Raw genomic sequence first — 19548 nt, 5'->3', positions numbered from 1 at the left:
GAGAATCCAATAATTTTCCTACACAAAAATACTGAGCCTAATAATTATAAGCTAGGCTAAAATACCAAACCCAAGTTGCAATAGCTTCCCAGACCAGACCCAACCGACAAATAGTTGGGCTTCTCTTCATATATTAAAGTAACACCAGCTTAAAAACAAAAATATTCAACTACCATAATTATCCAAAAAAAATATCACTTTGATGAGGAACAAACACCAAAAAAACGAGTGAAAATTCGAAAAAGCAGGAAATGAAGACAAAATTATTCACCAAAAATCGAAATTAGTCAAACAGATCAGGTCTTTCAGGGGTATCGAGCAAACTTTTTTTTAATGAATCATTTTATTATTTACATAATACTTTATAAGTAATTCTAAATTTGTAATATTTACTTCCTTATTTATGAATTTTAAATCTTTGTGGTATTTTGTGACACACAAGAAAGAAAAACTTTGTGGAATTCAACAGAACAAAATTTCATTCGGTACCATTTTTTATATAAAAAGAATGATAATATTATAGGAAAAATTTCAAGTGTACTGAAAATACTAATATTCTAGTTATTTTAATTATTAATTTTAATTAATATATATTATATATATTTTTTATAATTCAAATCAACGGTTAAAACAACTAAAACACCGATATTTTTAGTACACTTCAAACTCTTTCAAATATTATATCAAACTTTGCATGCATGCGAATGTTTTGTTGTCAACTTGTCATGTATGTGGAGTATAACCCGAAGATAAGATAATTAGCAACGAAAAAGCCAGAAAACAATATATACATTTATTTATTTAATGGTCTGACAATATATACCTTTTTACATCATATTGTGTCTTCTGTGTTCACATAAAAGAAGATTTTTACGTTGGCCTAAAAAAATTAGACGCAAAAGCATGCACTCATTTTCACTAAAGATGATTCTTTCCCCATTTTGGGGATCAGAATTCAGATTCAGTTTTTTTTTTAATATTATTAATATTTGGTCTGACAAAAAAAACATTCATAAATCAAATTGTTTGTTGATATATAAGAGGATTATTGTTGTGTTGCAAAGCATGGCTCATTTTCACAAAAGATGATTCTTTCCCCAATTTGGGGGGTCAGAAATTCAGAATTCAGATTCATCGCTTGTTATTTTTTGTGTGGGAGAGAAGTGAGTGTATCTCACAATGGTGGGAGAAGAGATGAGTTTTTCATTGTTATGGTGTGAATAAATCGGACCTCCGATTTGTTTCATTTTTTAAATCAACAATCACAAATCGGATGGTCCGATTTGTGTTTTTGAAAATAAAAAAATTTTTAATGTTGAAATCGGACCGTCCGATTTCTATTTTAAAAAATAAAAAAAAATAAAAATGCAAAACGGACCATGCGATTTGTAGCTTTTTTTTTTATCAAACAAATCGGACCCTCCGATTTGTACTTTACTTTTTTTTTTTCAAACAAATCGGACCGTCCGATTTGAATAAAACACCATATAAAAAAAAAACACCTAATATTCCCATAACAATGTATTACACATATATTTATACAATATAAAAAAAAATTAGCCCAGATTCATCAGCTTTTGTTTTCTTATTGTTTTTCCTTTTTAATTATTATTATTTATTTATTTGGTCTGACAAAAATAAACCTTTTTAAATCAAAGTTTGTGTGGAAATATAAGAAGCTAAGATGGTAGTGTTGCAAGTTGCAAAGCATGCATGCCTCATTTTCGGTAAAGATGATTCTTTCCCGTTTTTGGGGGATCAGAATGAACATCTTTGTAGTGTTCTTCCACACGGGCACTAGGTTTTGACATGAATGAAGCCAACATAACCAAAGTGTGCAACAGATCTTGTACTCCATGCCCACGCTTATGAATTGCCAAACTTTTGACCAACACACCAAGGACTCTATTATTCTCATAAAAATATTAACCACAATGCTTTGTTATAGTGTCAAATTTCACCTAAAAATAAGTGGTATTAACTATTAAGTATTAACACGATAACGTTAGTTTTATTTCTAGTAAGTTATAATATTCCTATTAGTGTTTTTTTATACACGTCTTATGTTTCTTTCTGGTAAAGATGTTTTGATACATGTGCATAATTTATTGTTTTGCCGGTTAGTTAATGATGTTTAAAAGCATAATGTTAAATTATTAAATTAAAAATGTTGAGTCATTGACTAATATAAATTAAAAGTTTTTTTCTATTATTAGCCTCAGTCAAGTTTTAAATTTGAATATATTTATTGCATGATAAATTTTTTTTATTTTTTTGGTTAAATAATAAAAAATTTTACCATTAAACCAAAATCTCGCATGATATATGGACTTAATATCTCGGTTCAATGTAACTCAATCAATGTAAGTCCAAAAATCTAACCCAACAGGCCCAACATATATCGAATAATTTTTCCAATATATATTTTTCCAGTCCTTGTGAGATTATATGATTCCAAAAAAGTCCTTGTAATATTTCCCATCAAAACTTTGAATAGTTTTCTCTCTTTCTTTCTTTTTATTTGGTTCAAATTTTGCATCCCCTATCTTCTCTATTCCAGGAACAATTAAAGGATATAACTTTTTTTCTCTGGAGAATGTGTCCGGAGAGTATAAAGCAGAAAATAAGACATGCATTAAGCAATAAGTATTATCATGGAATCTTGATAACATTTGGGGTTAAATGAGATGAATATATTTGTTAATAAAAATGCCACGAGTATACTAAAATCAATAATTAAATTAGTTCATGTATTTATATATAGAGCTACATATTATTTAATTTATTTTTATTATGTATTTTATATAAGTAATTGATCTAATGGCTATTTTTTAGTGTCGACGTAATATGGTTGTTTTTAAAATACGTAAGATTATAATAAAAATTACATATTTTATACCAGAAATATTTGGTAACAAAAAAAAAATCAGTCAAAAACAGCAATTACTTACCTTATTTGGGATTCATTAATTGTTGCGATAATTAATGAATGTTAAATAAGACAAGTTCTGCCTGTTTTTTTTTTTTTTTCTCTCTAGCATTACCCATTTTATACTTTTATGTATAGAACTTTCTATATTAATTAAGTATGAATTATATTAATTCTAATAATTTTGTTGATTTAATTTTATTTTGATACGTCAGCTACTAGACAAGTAAATTAGCGGAGTTGTTATTAATATTATTTGATCTGAGAAGATAAACCTTTTTAAATCAAATTGTGTTCATGGTTCATATATAAACAAGACATAAGGCAAGGGCCATTTTCAGTAAAGATGATTCGTTCCTGGTTTGGGGGATCAAGATTCAGATTCAATTGAACCTCCTTTTTGTAGTGTTCGTTCTTACCCATTACCTTTTGACAGTGATGAAGCCAACATCTCACGGGTTTGCCGAAATGTGCAACAGATCTTGTAGCCTATGCCCATGCTTATGTTCACATGTTCACAAATTGCACATGCCAAATTTGTGACGGAACAACCCTATTATGGAAACAACAATAAGTAGTTCTAAGAAGATTACACAAATTACTCTAATTAAAATCAAGTATTAGCATTCTATATGTATTAATTCATTGGTTAATATTAAATTCTTAAATAAAATTCTGATTTATGATGGATTAGTTCTTATCTTAGTGGATCCGGAGATTGCATGGGAAAAAGAAAAATTAAAGGGTTGGCTATGTCACAATGCTTGAAAGAATTAGTGTATGTGTTTTTGCAATTGCTGAGAAATTTTGGGTTGTGGAGAAATTATTACTACTACTACTATTATTATTATTATTGACAATTGACAATAATGACGGGCTACTACTAATGTACTATTACTACTAACCTATAATAATTTTGGCTGTGGTTTGGTTAGTTATATAAAATATTTCAACCACAAATTAATGATTGATTCATACAAGCTGGAAGCAGATAAAAGTTGTGGAACAAGAAAAAGGAATCACCAAACAGACCAACCAAATATGATCAAACCTTCCTTCTATCTACCAGCAGTACCATAACACACAGACACAACCAGTATGCACATAATTTTGGTGGTTGTATTATATTATTACTAAACTATATACTATTTATCAATATCAAAATGAAAAGGACCCATCTCTATTTATAATCAATTCTGGGGGATAGATAGGAATAGCTTTATCTATCTACTTTATTCACCCTTTGGATTCTCCTTTTTGGCAAATTGTTGCCTTCTTTTTTTTTTCCCCATTTATTTTGTTTCATTTCCAACTAGTACAGTGGTACTTTTCTGTATAGAAATAAAAGCCAGATTTCCCTGTGTAACTTTTTTGATATTTCTAGAATAACATAAGGAATAAATTAATTGATCCATATGTGGTGTGGAAACGTTTTGCCTAAGAAAGGTAAAAAATGTGATGATTTCTGCAATGATGCTCATTATCATAGTTCCATGCCCTTTCGAAAAAAATAAAAATTATTATGTTATAATAGTTAAAAAAGTGTATAACTTTATTTTCTTATAACTTTTAAAAGCAGATTTAATATAAGAGAAATTTTTCGATGGTGTCTACAGAAATGAAATGTAAGTTAATTAAGGTGAAATTATCAAATGTATTTTGATTGAAGTGAGACTCATCTCATTATATTTGATTTCATCGAGTGAAATATAGACATGAGAAGTGGTCCTCACGAAAATTTATTGTTTTTTACTATTACTTAGTTATTAACTTAATTTTTTTAATTTAATAATTTAATATCATATGTTATCTTATATTTTTAAATATTAATGTTAACTAATGACTAAAAATAATAAATTCGGTTGAGTCTCTAATATTCTTCATATATATCTTGATATAAAAAAAATGCACTTTATAAACACCGGGAGTGACTTTAATAAAATAAAACCAACCTGATAGAAAAAATTTTTTTAAAAAAAAGAGAAGAATCATGGTTTCAAATTAAGATTAAATCAATAATTGAATCTTTGCATTTGCATGTCATAAAATCCTATGACCTATTCATACATCTAACATCTCTATCTCACAAAATCAAAAAAGAAAGAAAGAAAACTAGAAAAGAATCCTAATGAAGTTGCTGCAAGTTGCAAACACAAGCAAAAAAAGAAAAAAAAAAAGGAAAATTTCCTTAAGAGTCCAAAAGAACAGGTAGCACGGAACTTCTGGATCTGCCACTTCCATATCCAAATGAAAAGAATGATCTCTTAGCTCTTCCACTTGCACTTCCACCACTGCAGCCTTCAATGGTGTTGTTGTGCTGTTGCTGCTGTTGTTGTTGCTGCTTCAAAGCTTCTTGAACTGCCAAATAGAATTTCCTATCCCCTGAAGAATCCATAGAGAAAGATCTTCTGATTGGTTGCACTGAAAAGTTCTCATCTTTATTGCCTCTCATGTCAATGCACTCATCCCCCATGCTTGTCACTTTCTTCAGCTTCATTCCTTTCTTCCTTGGTGAAGAACTAACAACAGAACATGTTCTTGGTAATGGTGATGATTCCAAACCACGAACACGCTCATCACCCAATTCAATAACAACAAAGTCTTCATCTTCAATCAATTGTTGTGGTGATGAAGATGAAGAAGAAGAAGAAGAAGAAGGAGGAGAAGAAGAATAAATTGTTGGAGGAGTTAGAAGCTGATGAATGCTGAACCTACTTGTTAATGAAATGCTTGTCCTACAAAGAGGGCAATTTGCATTGTTCTGAAGCCAAACATCAATGCAATCAATGTGAAAAACATGGCTACAATTTGGAATAATCCTTAGCTTGTCATGCTCTTGAAATTCATTCAAGCAAACCGCGCATTCGCAGCTGCTGTGCTGCGAATTCTTGTACCCAATCACCGGAATTAGCCTTATAACCGCCTCGTCCAGCCCCCGAGGCTCTGCTTGTATTCCGCTTGAGTATACTGCTAAGGCTGGATCGTCGCTGCCGCCGCGCCTTCTGGAAGGAGAGAACCGCCGCAAGATATCGATTCGGTGCCAATTGAGGCAGCATTTGATGACAAAGATGTAGTAGCTTACTAGCAAGAATGCTGTGGCCATTATTCCTATTATGGCAATTGCTATGATTGGAAAGCTCGTTCCTGAAGATGAATGCGCATGATCAGTCCCTGGATTTGGAGAAATAGATTCTGACTCTGACAATGACACATAAATCATGTGTCTTCTCATTACAAGATCCATATTCAGATTCAGATGTTAGTAGAGAGAATGCAGGGTAATGTGTTCTTCTTCTTCTCTCAGATCTTGAACATTAAAACACGACATTAATTAATAGGTAGCATACATACCCCACCAATGGAAAGTGTTTAGAGGGAAAAGAAATGGCTCTTTCCTAGAAAATGTTTAGCATTTGTACCTATGATTTATAGCCTTATAGGCCAATGGATTTTGGTCAAGAAAGAAAGAAAGGATATGAGTAAGGACTAAATTAATGGTTCAAGTACGTGGTTGTTGTTCAACTAGAAAGAAAGAAGAAGAACCTGACTTTGATTCAATAGAAGAGAAAAAAAATGGAGGATTCAGGAGTATGTGGAGAAGGGAGAAGAAAAGCGAAACCCAGGTGGTATATAAATGAGGGTGGTGATGAGGAGGGGACAAGAAATTAAAGGGCTTATTAATTAAGAATCATGAAAAAAAATATGATTTTTTTGTTTATTTAATTAATTAAGGTTGGAGGGTGGGTCTTATTAGACCAGAAAACGTAGTTGGTGAATTTCTGAGGAAGGGTTTGGCTAGCTAGAAATATTGTTGAAGTGTCTCGGTCACACACTCACACTTGGAATATTTTACTTTATTATGTGACATACATAATATGGAGTAGTATGGTCCAATTAAAATATTGGAGAATTTATACAGTGGGTGGCGGTCCAGCAAGAATGGTAGTGGTTAGCGTTTACACAATAATGGCCAAGGCCTAACCAATGTACCATGTGGTTATTGCCATTGCCTCATAAATGTATATTGAATTATAAAATACCTTTTGTCTTCGTCACTGCTACTAGAGAATGCATATTCTTTAATAAAAATTTAACTCAATAAATTGTAGTCACCTTTTCAGTGTAAATATTTTTCATTGTCAAGTTAAGACCCAACATAAAATCACTGAATAAAATGGCAAGCTTAGTATATCTTAATTCGGTGTAGCATTTTTAAATTTATATATTGAAATCTAAATATGAATTTTATGGTCCAATGCATAATATAATAATTATTCTATTATCTGATTGATTTACAATTTCACATTATTAACTATTGATGAGGAGCGTATAACATAAATGATCCCATTGAAGGGCATAACCTATTTTGAAGGGCATAATCAGTAACAGTACATTTTCAAATGAATAAGAGGGTTGCAATGTTGGCTCAAATACTAACATATACAGATATGCTCACGTGTGACATGATGGAAATAAATTGGAGTTTTGGATATGAAAAAAAGAAAAAGAAAAAGAAAAAGATAGTCACGATTATTATCACTAGCAAGTCAATCCTGTAAATGTTTTATACTTTTATTCTGTGTTTATTATGATGACTCATGAAGTAAAATTATGTAAACGCTTGAAGGATAATTAAGTAATCGAAGGTGAATAGTTTAGAAATAAAAAGAATCATAAAAAAAAAAATAAAAGTGAAGCTATTATGTAAAATTATGTAGTTTGTGTGACCCGTGCATATTATGCATGAATGAAGATAAATTGTCCCCACAAGGGAAAAGAACACTTGGAATAGAGCAAATGATCATAACATTAATGATGATTTTTCTAAGGCTTTAATGATCCACGGCTCATAAATTCAAAAAGCTCCAAAGCCATCATTAACTTAAATAATACTGCTAAATTGCTAGAGTAGGATTTAGTCTATAAAGGTGAAAATTAATTACAAGAAGAAAAAAAAGTTATGATAATTAACCCAACATAGTAATATAATTGAAGGCCCAAATGATCTAATTAATTATTCAATCATCTAATCCAATCCAGTAATATGCTAAAAATCAATTTTGTCATCCACTCAATTTGGTGAGGTATGATGTTTCTGATTAAAGTGTGTTTTACTTTAGGCCATTATATAATTTTTTTATGATATTCAGCAATAAATTCATTACTATCTTCATTCATTTAATTAATTTATGTACATAAATTCGTTTTATATGTTTATTTAATTGATGATTTTCATCCACGAATTAGTACACTTGTAAGCAATAATAATGAAGGAGCATTGAGCTTCCAATCATATAGTACACTCTCTCAATCATAAAAAACCAAAATTAAAAATTAAGAGAAAAAAATTGAGAACCCCACATGCAGGTGCAGCCCAGAATTGAAATATTGAATCCTTAATCAAAGGGCGTGACCGTTGATAAAAGGTGTTTGACTCTGATCAATATTTGGCATCTGCACAGCATTTTTGCCCTTTTGCCACCACCGCCTATCTTGTTTGAAAAGCCATGGCCACAAAATGGAGTATTAAAGGATAAAATATTGTAGTGGGGTCCCTTCATTTATACTCATGGAAACAGTGCTTTGTAGCAAAGTCAAATCCGTGTGCAGTGCTACATGTAAATAGATACTATGTTTATTTGTTATTACTATTAGTGTATTACCGTTCACACTCTAATTATAGACATATTTTTTTATTGTTAAATAAAATAGAAAAACTTTCAACTATACTGATAAATATTAGTGTTTTAGTGATTTTTAATTATTAATTTTAATTATAAAAAATATATATAATATAAAAAAATAATAATTAAAATGTTGAAATATCAGTATATTAATATATTTAAAAACTTTTTAATAAAATAATATACAATTTATTATATGTGAATCTTATACTTTACTTAATAATAATAAAAAAATGAAAATAGTCAAAATACAAATATATTTTTAATAAGAGATATTAAAAATAGTAGAGGACCGACAGAATAAGAGCACATATATTTTTAATTGGCTTGTTGACACATGAAAAGAGACCAATTAAGTCTATCAACGTAGGTAAGAAAAATAAAAAATATTATTTATATGTCAAACTCAATCTTCATATATTTGTATATAAAATTATAAATATATATAATTTATTTTATTTTAAATTTATATTTTAAAATTTAAATTTAAATTTTATTATTTTAAAATGTATTTTATATTAATAATTTATTCTGATGACTAATTTAATTGAACATCTAATATAATTGCAGAAAAATACATAAACAGTGAGCACTTTGATATGGGAGTTTTCAAAAAGTGTTTCACACATTAGTCAAAGTGTGAGTAGGGCCTCTTATGGCGTTTTCCAGAAGAAACATCCCACAACTTTTGGACTAAAATTTCCAACCCCTTTGAAAAATGGAAAATCTCAGTCACTTTCCATACTTGATAATACTAGCAGTCTAGCAAATATAGAACCAAAACTATATAAATCAATAAATGCTTGTTCCTTCTTTTTAAATAAATTATTAATATAAGATGATATTATTCTTATTCTTCGACAAAATCTTGATTATATCTTTTCCCAGTATATAGCACTTCTCCTTTAGATTCTTATTAAAAAGCAATTAAGTCCACAACTCAATCATTAAATTAAATTAAAGTCAATTTCTCTATATCTCATTTGAAATTAAATTAAAGTCGTGTGTTTGACACTCATTTCCTCATTTTACTATCTTTGGTGAAGAGAAAAAATTTGACTATAAACGCACAAAATATACGTTCCAACTTATAAAAAGAGAAAAGAAAAGATTAAGAATCAATTTTCAATTAATATTTTAATTTCTTTTCTTTAAACTTTTTTTTAATCTTTATTCATTTACTATTTTATAATTATTTTTTTGTTAAAAAAAAGTTACTTTCCTACAAAGGCTACTTTTTATAGAAATAAAAAAAATTATGTGTAATTCAGTATAATAGTTATTAGTTGGTATATATTTTTTAATATATATACTTTTTTAAAAATATTTTAATTAACAAAGCCAACTTTTAGATTTAAGGAGTAATAAAATTTATAAAAAAATGTGATGATCATATTTTACGGTACATAAATAAAAAAATTTAAGTTGTGTTGAAGTAATTTTTTTTTTATTTTATCGTAAAATAAAATAGGAGGTCTGACTAGCACATTTAAAAAATTTTGAATACTAAAACAATAAATCTTTTGGATTAAATTTATATGTTTGAAAAATTTAAAATAGAAACAAGTAACCCCACAGTGATACCGTGTCTCTGTTTCTAATAGTTGCACGTTTCCGACGAGTGAGAAGGCCGTTTATCGCTCCATTGCGCCGTTTATAGTCGCACTATCCTACTGTTCTCCTGCGATACGCATTTTTGTCAAGAAAGAAGGTTGTTCTTTGTACAGTCGCACTGCAATGACACGACACGTTTCTATTTTATTTTTGTCTTTGTTCACCTAAATGGTACGATCTAAATAAACATCTATAACTTAGTAAAAAAAATCATTCACATACATAGTAAAATAAACGTCATGCAAAATATGTGCATGTAAAATACAGCTAGAACTAGAGAATCGAGGTCGCGATACAACAATCGAAGCAATAACACATAATTGCGAGAGAGCAGTTGCGACAAAAAATAAAAAAATTCAAAATTATTATTAAATCTAATTAATTCAAAATTTGATTTTTAAAATTAAAATTAACTTTTTTTAACCTATTGTTTAGTTTATTCAAAAAAAAAACATTATTTTTCTATACTTCTCTATTTAAAAATATGGGCAATTTACGTTTTTAAATTGTTTCAACCTCAAATTTACGCAAATGCATTGTTTCAAAAATGGTTACGTAATTACGTTGTTTTACTATATTATATAAACCGCTACTGGCAGTAGTGGTTTATAATTGCACAAAAACCGCAAGAGCCAGCAGCGGATTCTGTTCAAAAAGTGCAGCATGAAAACCGCGGCAGCCCATCGCGGTTTATGTTTGAGAGAAGTTGGTCATAACCCGCTGCTGACAGTAGCAGTTTATGTGCGTGGGGATGTGTGCGTAAACTGCTAGAGGCTATAGTGGTTTACGTTGAAAGTTTAAGTATATTTTATCTGTTATTAGGTTCATATAGTTGGTGTCTTACTTGACCTTAATACATATAAACCATTCAGTGCAAGCTTTAGCCTAAGTCCCTTCATCAAACATTCTATGTTAATTACTAGTTAGTTGTATTTTTCAATTGTTCATTCAGTTACTAATTATTATTATTATTACTGTACTGTAATTATATTAAAATATTAATTTTTTTCTTGATCAGTTCTAATTCTTATTTTGTTTTGATTATTTATTTTGGTTGATTCATTTTTTTCTTTTATAAGATATTGAATAATAAAATTTATTATAAAAAAAATTAATGTTAACATAGTTTGACAAATTAATAATATTTAAAAAATAATTAAAATTATTTTTAAACATCTAATTACTAAAATGGACCTATTTAAAATATTATTTTGTCTTATTTTTATATAATTTAATTTTATTTGTACTTATCTAAAATGTTGTCAACGGTTTCATGTAAGTGTAACTCCTCTTGTTAGTATGGAGTCTCCAGCACGATAACAATTAAGAAGGAGAAAATGTGAAGTATACAAAATGAGCACGATAACAATTAGGAAGGAGAAAATGTGAAGTATACAAAATGAGGAGACCGAAGATCATAACAATAAGATTTTGGGTGCTAACGACCATGCTAATAATAAAGTTTTAGATCCAATCACTGCTCTTATTATATAAGAGCTTGTCATACACATGATTCCTGCACCATAAAATTTCATAAAAAAATTATATCCATTTGAATAATTAATTATTTATAGCTTCTTAAGATAAAATTTAATTAAAATTAAATCTCTTCATATCTAATTAATGACTGCTTCAATTATTTTTTTATAATTTTTTAATAAAATAAGTCACTTTCTTTCGTTTTCTTATTTTAATTTCTATTTGGTATGAAAACTCAACACAATAAAATAAAATTTATTTTATAAAAATATCATACAAGACTCAAATGTATTTTTTTTTCATGTCCGTTTATAAAACTAAAAAAACAAAAAAGAAAAGTAAGAAATTGTAACAATAACATGCATGAATTGGATTAAATTTGATTTGTATTATTATTACTGAACGTAAACCGCTGGTCACCAGCGGTTTACGCACGCATTTCAACAAATATAAACCGCTACTGACAGCAGCGGTTTATGAAGAACCATAAATAAACAGAATCCGCTGCTAGCTCTAGCGATTTCTGTGCAATTATAATATAGTGAAACAATGTAATTGCGTAACCATTTTTAAAACAATGTATTTATATAAATTTGGAATTGAAACAATTTAAAAACGTAAATTACCCTAAAAATATACTACTGAAATAATGTCAAAATTAAAAAGCGCCCTACAAAACCCATTATGCAAATAGACACATAAACCAGTCAAAGTTAACTAAACTGATCATGGGTGAGGTCCTGATTATATTACTATCCAACAGGGTATTTAGTTTCTTTGGTAGACCCAATCATACAAGTATAATTTTGCTTGCCTTATTATTGAATATACTTTCTCATGTTGATCAAAATTATGCCTTTGGCTGAAGCAATACTCGTCCCTGAACGTTGAACAAATACATTTGTTTGTATTTGTAATAGTAACATAACATACATACTTGAAGTAGGGGTAATAACTCTTGCCAGATACGAAATTACCTTAGATGATATTTAAATGAGAAAGGTAAAATTCATTCAATCAGTTAATCCAATCTTATTCATGGAAGCTATGACGACTCCATAAATTACGTGCACAGAAGCACTAGCAGCTAGTTGAGTCCATTTAGTTAGGTGAATAAATACCCTTTTAATTGCGTGCAAGCATATGGCTACGCTTGAAGAATGTATAAATTGAATCTTAGGTGAATCACATTACAAGAAATCTATTCTTGACAAGTTGCGTTCACTGTAGAGATAGTTGTTACCTAGAAACAGTCATATTATAACATAACAGTTCCACTGTGTAATGAGAAAGTCGCAGACAACAATAGGCTGTGTCAAGTGTCAACCACTGCTACCATTGTCAATTTCTAGGTTGAATGTAAGATATGACTAACATTAATCATTTTCTTTTAATATTTTTCATAAACAATAATAAAATAATTTTCTCTCTTTAAAATTCCAATTCAAAGGCTTGGTCTCCAAGCTTGATTACTTGAGTTTTATTACCTTGTAATGCAATTTTCAATATTTCATTTACTAGTATTTTATGCTAGCAGCAGTGCAGCACATGTGTGATGCACGTAGTATATATCTAGAAAATGACTATAATTGTAAAATAATCCATTGAACCAGCTATTATTATTATATTAGAAGAAAATAATACAGTAGTGTGTAGTAAGAATAGTAGCGTGGCGAGGAAGAGGCACATGGACATGGTTACAAGGCAACAGCTGTTCATACACAGTTTACTAGGCCAGGGCTAAGGCCACACAAATTTAAGGTTAAAAAATTTTAATATGGAAGCAAAATGAGTGATATACTTTAACATGGTAATTGTTGGTGTTTTTTAAAATTGTGGGAGTATATAAGTCGGACCTCCGATTTGTATTTAAAAGTTGAAAAAAAATTCAGAGTACACAAATCGGAGGGTCCGATTTGTGTTAAAAAAATTAAAAAACTCAGAGTACACAATTCAGACCATGCGAGTTCTTTGGTCATGAAATTTTGCTTCACAAATCGTATGGTCCGATTTGCAGCTAATGAAATTTGAAATCTAAAACGTGAAAATCGGACCTTCCGTTTTTCTTGTTCTGGGTAATTCACAACTCGCAGGGTCTGAGTTCTGCTTCCCCTAATTCCACAACGAGGTGAAGCACCCCTCCTTTCTATACACGAGTCTAACACCTTCTTTGCTTCCATATTCAAATTAATTAGTGCAAATTTAAAGGGGAAAAAATCCTTAAAATTCTGCAAAATGCTACCATCTTTACAAATCAATGTTGTTGGACTGTTATAAATTATAAAAACAAATGCTTTGGGTAGAATATATATATATATATATATATATATATATATATATATATATATATATATATATATATATCCTTAAAAAAAAAAAACCGTAATCTTATTCGTATCTCTAAATGGGCAATATCTCTGGTGACCACAGCACTACGTAGGTAAATCGGTTGTCTCTATTCTCTAGTATAGGCTATAGCTATGTTGTGTGCTAAGAAACGTATTTGTTCAAAGCAAGGTTTTGATAACTGAATCCATAATGGAATTGCTTTAATTACTAATTTATTAGATCAATCAATTTAATCAGAATAATTATTTTATATTCAAATAATAAATAAAATATAAATAAATATATTAAAATATAATTATATTTTAATATAAATTTTAAAATATTATTTAAATTAAAAATATTATATTAATCATAATATTATAATCTCATCTAAATATAAATTTATAACAATTAAAAATTAAAATAATTATACAAATTAACAATCATAATATCAAAAACAGCACTATAACAATAAGAATTTATCAAATCAACAAATTCAAGAACATAAAATCAAATTAGAATAATTATTTAAATTAATAGTTGGGTATGTCAGAATATATTAAGATCAATTATTATTATTAGAATTATTTAGTATACCTGAATATTTATTATAGAATCTTACGTCTTTATTATTATTATGATTCACTTAACACCTATAAATACTTTTTTATATTGTATCATTCCAGACAACTTGAATACACTTAGTAATACATAAATCCTTTCTTTACTTTAGTCTTTTGTTTCTAACATAGTATCAGAGCCATGGTATCCTCCTTGAAGAGGATAAGTTGATTTTCTTCTGTTGAAATCACTATACTTTTCATACTTTTCTTCTGTGCCATTTTTTTCTTCTCTTTTGTCGATCAATGCATTGATGCTTTCTCACCTTATCGATTAACTCATTCGCTACTTACTTATTCTCATGTAGAACCATATATTTTTCGTCACCTTCCAATAGTTTGTCATCTGACATTTTACCACCTCTTCGTAGTTTACCACTTTTTGGCAGTTTTTCGAGCAGTTCGCCATCTTTTATGCAGTTTCTTATGCATTTTCTTCTGGCAGTTCTATCTGCGCTTCCTTCAGATATCGGCAGTTCCATTTGCGCTTTCTTTCGCCAGTTCCGTCTGTATCCGTTCTATCAGTTTATGCATTTTTTATTATGTCTTTATTATTACAATTCTCTTAACACCTATAAATATATTTTTATATTGTATCATTCCAAACAACTTGAATACACTCAATAATGCACAAATCCTTTCTCCAGTTTAGTCTCTTACTTCTAACAGAGTAAAAATACAATTTAACAGTCATAGGATCAAAGAACAACACCTTAATAATAATTTATCAAATTACCAAATTAACAAGATCAAGAACATGAATTAAAATAAAAATAATTATTCAAATTAATAATTAGACAAAAATACAATAACTTAATAATTATAGGGTCAAAAAATAATACCTCAGCAACAATTAATCAAATTACCAAATTAATTAACAAGATCAAGAACATAAACTAAGATCAACATAATTGTTCAAATCAACAATTAGACAAAAATATAACAACCTAACAATCACATGGTCAAAGAACAACACTTTAATAATAATTTATCAAACTACCAAATTAATAATATCAATAACATGAATTTAGAGTAGCATCACAACAGCAATTAAAACAATTAAACCTAAGAAAGAACAACAAGAAAGAACTGGAATAGCAACCGAAATACAAGAAATAACAAGAGTGAGGAAAAGAAATCACCTTTCACATGTTTTGACACTCAAATAGATGATGTTGGAACTCGAACATGTGACGAAAAGATAGCTCAGATGAGAGTTGAACAGTGAAGAAAGCACGACAATATAATACCGCCGCGAAAGCTCTCAAAAAATGGAGGCAAAAGCATGTCGATAACAAATTGAAAGATCACTCATTTTTTAAATTGGTCATCAAAAGATTTTTTTAATCAGATTCGTTGTTCAAAAATTTTATATTAGTCATGTTAGTCTCTTTATCACTTTTGTTACTAATGGCATTAGAATTTGTTGATATGGCATGTTACATGACATTACAACATACACCTATACTCCTAATTGAAAGCTACTATAATAAGCTTATGAAATTAGATTAAATTAACTCCAAGTTAATAGATTTCAATGTCTCAAGGTCTCCTCTCATCAATAAGGTTCTAATTTTGATCTAATTTTATAAACTTATCATGTTAATAGTCAGTTAAGACTCCTAAATGTATGTTGTTGTTTGTCAATTAAAACTTTTAGATATGTGTTAGTGTTATAGTATCATCTAATGTGTGATATCAGCAAATTTTGATGTTATTAACAAAGAAAGTGACGAAAGAATCAACGTGTTTAATTTAAAATCTTTGAAAAATGAATTTTATTCAAAAAAATTTTCAAAAAGCAATTAGAGAATAAGTGATCTTTTAGAGATAAATTTAACTATTTGTTCTAATCTGTAGCCATTGATTCTTAAGGTGTCTATAAAATAATTTACTAAGCATTCATCCTTGTTTTGTAAGTCATATCTTGTTCAGACTCTCCATTTTGGTCTTATGGAGCTTAAATGCATGATTATTGTCTTGTACTCTTGTGCTTGTTCTTGTTAGGTTTTTGTAATTTTAAATTAATGTGTTTTATTGTTTTTTTTTTCATTCATCTACTCCCATGTTGTGCGGAGATGATTTACATACATTTGACATAAGATGCACCTGAATATATAAATGATTTCTCTATTGATTTTTTACATGGAATTCTACTAAAATTAGTTTCTTCAGACATTCTCTGGATATTACAAAATGCTGTTGACATTAACAGTAGATTTTCTTGAGAGAAAAAATTTGAATTTCCATTAACACAAGATTTTTTTATGAATATTGAGAGATAAAGCAAATTGTTGTGATAGCTATTCATACATGCTTAGATATTAATATTAGATTCTTTTATATAGGCCAATGGTGTGCTGAGATATTAGTTTTATAGCTTTTGAGAGTTTTCTACGCCATGTATTAGGAGTATATATAGTTATCAAAATCAAATCGATAATTAATTCGATTAAGTTATTGGATCACTGAATTAGTAGTTTAATTGATAAATTACTATAGTTAAATCATTTGATTCGGTAATAATAAAATAAATATATAAAATTAAAATTTATAAAATATAAAATATAAAAATATATTAAATAATAAAATTTAAACTAGTACTATTACTATAACTACATTAACAAAGAAAAAATAAATTTAAAAAGAATTAAAAAATGTAAAATAAGTGATAAAATTATTGTGACAATCAAAACAAAAATAAATAAAATAAATAAAATTAAAAGTGAGATGAAGTACAAATAGCCATCAAAATATTGAATTTTAAAAGAAAAATGTCTTATTGAAAGTTTGCACTTGATTATTATATACTTAGCTTATATATATTATTAACGCTATATACATTGAAGATGCAACTGGCTTAGTGGAACCTTCTCAGTCTCATTTTTGGAATTAACAAGAAAGGTCGCGCTAAACAACCCGATTTTCTTTCAATTTTTCTATTTCTAATATTAGTTTCTAGGTGAGTTATAGCTTGCAGCTGGCAGGATCAGAAGAAGGATGCATCGATCACTTTTGATATAAGTTTCTGCTTTGGTGTTAGGTCTTTACATGTTTCACAAGATTACCTATGCACTACAGCATATAATGTCATGACACCTATAATTCACCATATTTTCATTCAAACCCCCATGTAGACAGTTGGGCTATTCACCAAAGTTAGCCCAACAATGAAAGAATGGGTCGTTGACGAAAAGCATCGACCATAAGGCACTGCATCAAGAAATCACCATTAGCAAGAGTGTTAGTTATAGTGAAATCCTATATGGTTTAGATCTAGACTAAGGAGTTTTTGTTGCTGGTGGCAAGGATATTGTTTCATAATCCAATTTCTGGAGGAAACAAGGTGTACAAAGGGTATTGTCATGTTTTGTGGTTTGCAGATTTATCTTCGGTAACGGCTCGTTGTAGAGCAGAACAGACGATGGTAGGGGTTTGGCAAATTTTTGTTACATAGTATTATGCCTTATCTAAAAACTTCTAATTCTGTGAACGCTTGTTCTGCATAGGCCTGCCTGGAGGGAGAATCGGTGGTGAACCATTCTTATGGGTCATTGTGTGCTGAAGAGGAGGGAAGCGATGCCTTTGGTCCTGGTGGTGACGAATGTGGTGACGAATTTGAGGATGGAGGATTAGAGGTGGAGTCAGAGTCACATGAGTATTTCGGGGACAACTTCTATGACAACTGGGAAGAGAGAGCCGTCGACGGTATTATAGAGCTGGGATGTATTAATCTTAAAGAAATAACTGCAAGTGAGATTATGATGTGTCATTTTCTAGATCGATCAGTTGCATTCTTGTTTCACAGTTTGTACGCGAAAATGAATGGTTTTGCTGTGAGGAAGAATAAGATTCGGCAAAATATGAAGAATGAAGTTATACAACAATATATTCGTATATTTTTGGCAGGGGTTCAGAGATATGGGGTCCGTTAACAACAGTCTGCGACGAAAACTTGAGCCAAAGGCGAAGACTAGATGCGGTTGTGAGGCAGAAATGGGAGTTCACTTGCACTTAAAAAGTGGTAGATGGATAGTATTATACTTTCAGAAAGTTCACAACCATGAATTCCTGGAGGATAGATTGACCTGTATGCTATCGGGACATAGGAAAATGGATCCAACTGCTGTGAAACAAATGAACATGATGCTGAAAAGTTGGGATTAAAACGCCATAGATTTAATCATCTTTCGTGCACACTGTCGGGGGATTCCAAGATATTCTGTTTCTAAAAAGGGGTATGTATAATCAGATAGGCAAGAAACGGAGGCTCATAGGTGGGGATGCGATGTCTTGCCTTAAGTTCTTAGAATCAATGGTGCAGGAGAATCCAGGAATGTATGTGCATTATTTGGTGGACAAGGATGGTTGTCTGGTACACCTATTTGGGTCGAATAATTGTAGTAAGTTGGATTATCATTTGTTTGGGGATGTCGTAGCATTTGATGTGACATATCAGAAGAATAAGTATATGTGTCGACTGGTTGTATTCTCCGAAATCAATTACCATAACCAAACCATTGTGTTTGCTACTGCGCTAGTGGCAAATGAGAATGAACAGACTTACACCTGGTTGCTTCAATAGTTCCTGAAGGCTATGAAGGGTAAAGCACCTGGATGTGTCATAACAGATGGACATAGAGTGATGAGAAAGGCAATCAAAGCTAGGGATGTAATCGGTTCGGTTCGGTTCTATTTTGGACCAAAAACCAATCGAACCGGCCTGTTGGGTTCTTTAGTGATGTCAACCATTTAGTTTGCTGCTTTTTAGACAACTAAACTGAACCGAACCGAACCAACGGCGGTTTGGTTCAAACGCTTTTTTATTTTTTTAAACATAATAATCAGAATTTAAATCACCATAAAATGAAGTTTAAAACTGTCAATAAACTAA

The 19548-nt window shown here is 29.7% G+C and overlaps 2 protein-coding genes across 2 annotated transcripts; one reads left to right on the top strand and one right to left on the bottom strand.

Moving 5' to 3' along the window:
* Positions 1 to 4930: 4930 nt before the first annotated feature.
* On the bottom strand, positions 4931 to 6512 carry LOC130951033 (RING-H2 finger protein ATL16). Its single transcript, XM_057879647.1, has one exon. The coding sequence runs from the start codon at positions 6171 to 6173 to the stop codon at positions 5118 to 5120; it is 1056 nt and encodes a 351-aa protein (XP_057735630.1). The 5' UTR covers positions 6174 to 6512; the 3' UTR covers positions 4931 to 5117.
* An 11566-nt stretch (positions 6513 to 18078) lies between these two features.
* Positions 18079 to 19239, top strand: LOC130949972 (uncharacterized). The gene is made up of 4 exons (XM_057878555.1): positions 18079 to 18087; positions 18164 to 18490; positions 18564 to 18689; positions 18907 to 19239. The coding sequence occupies exons 1-4, from the start codon at positions 18079 to 18081 to the stop codon at positions 19237 to 19239; spliced, it is 795 nt and encodes a 264-aa protein (XP_057734538.1).
* Positions 19240 to 19548: the final 309 nt, after the last annotated feature.

This window comes from Arachis stenosperma, chromosome 9 (assembly GCF_014773155.1).
Source record: "Arachis stenosperma cultivar V10309 chromosome 9, arast.V10309.gnm1.PFL2, whole genome shotgun sequence".
Taxonomy (NCBI): domain Eukaryota; kingdom Viridiplantae; phylum Streptophyta; class Magnoliopsida; order Fabales; family Fabaceae; genus Arachis; species Arachis stenosperma.
This window is presented reverse-complemented; position numbering and strand designations above follow the sequence as displayed.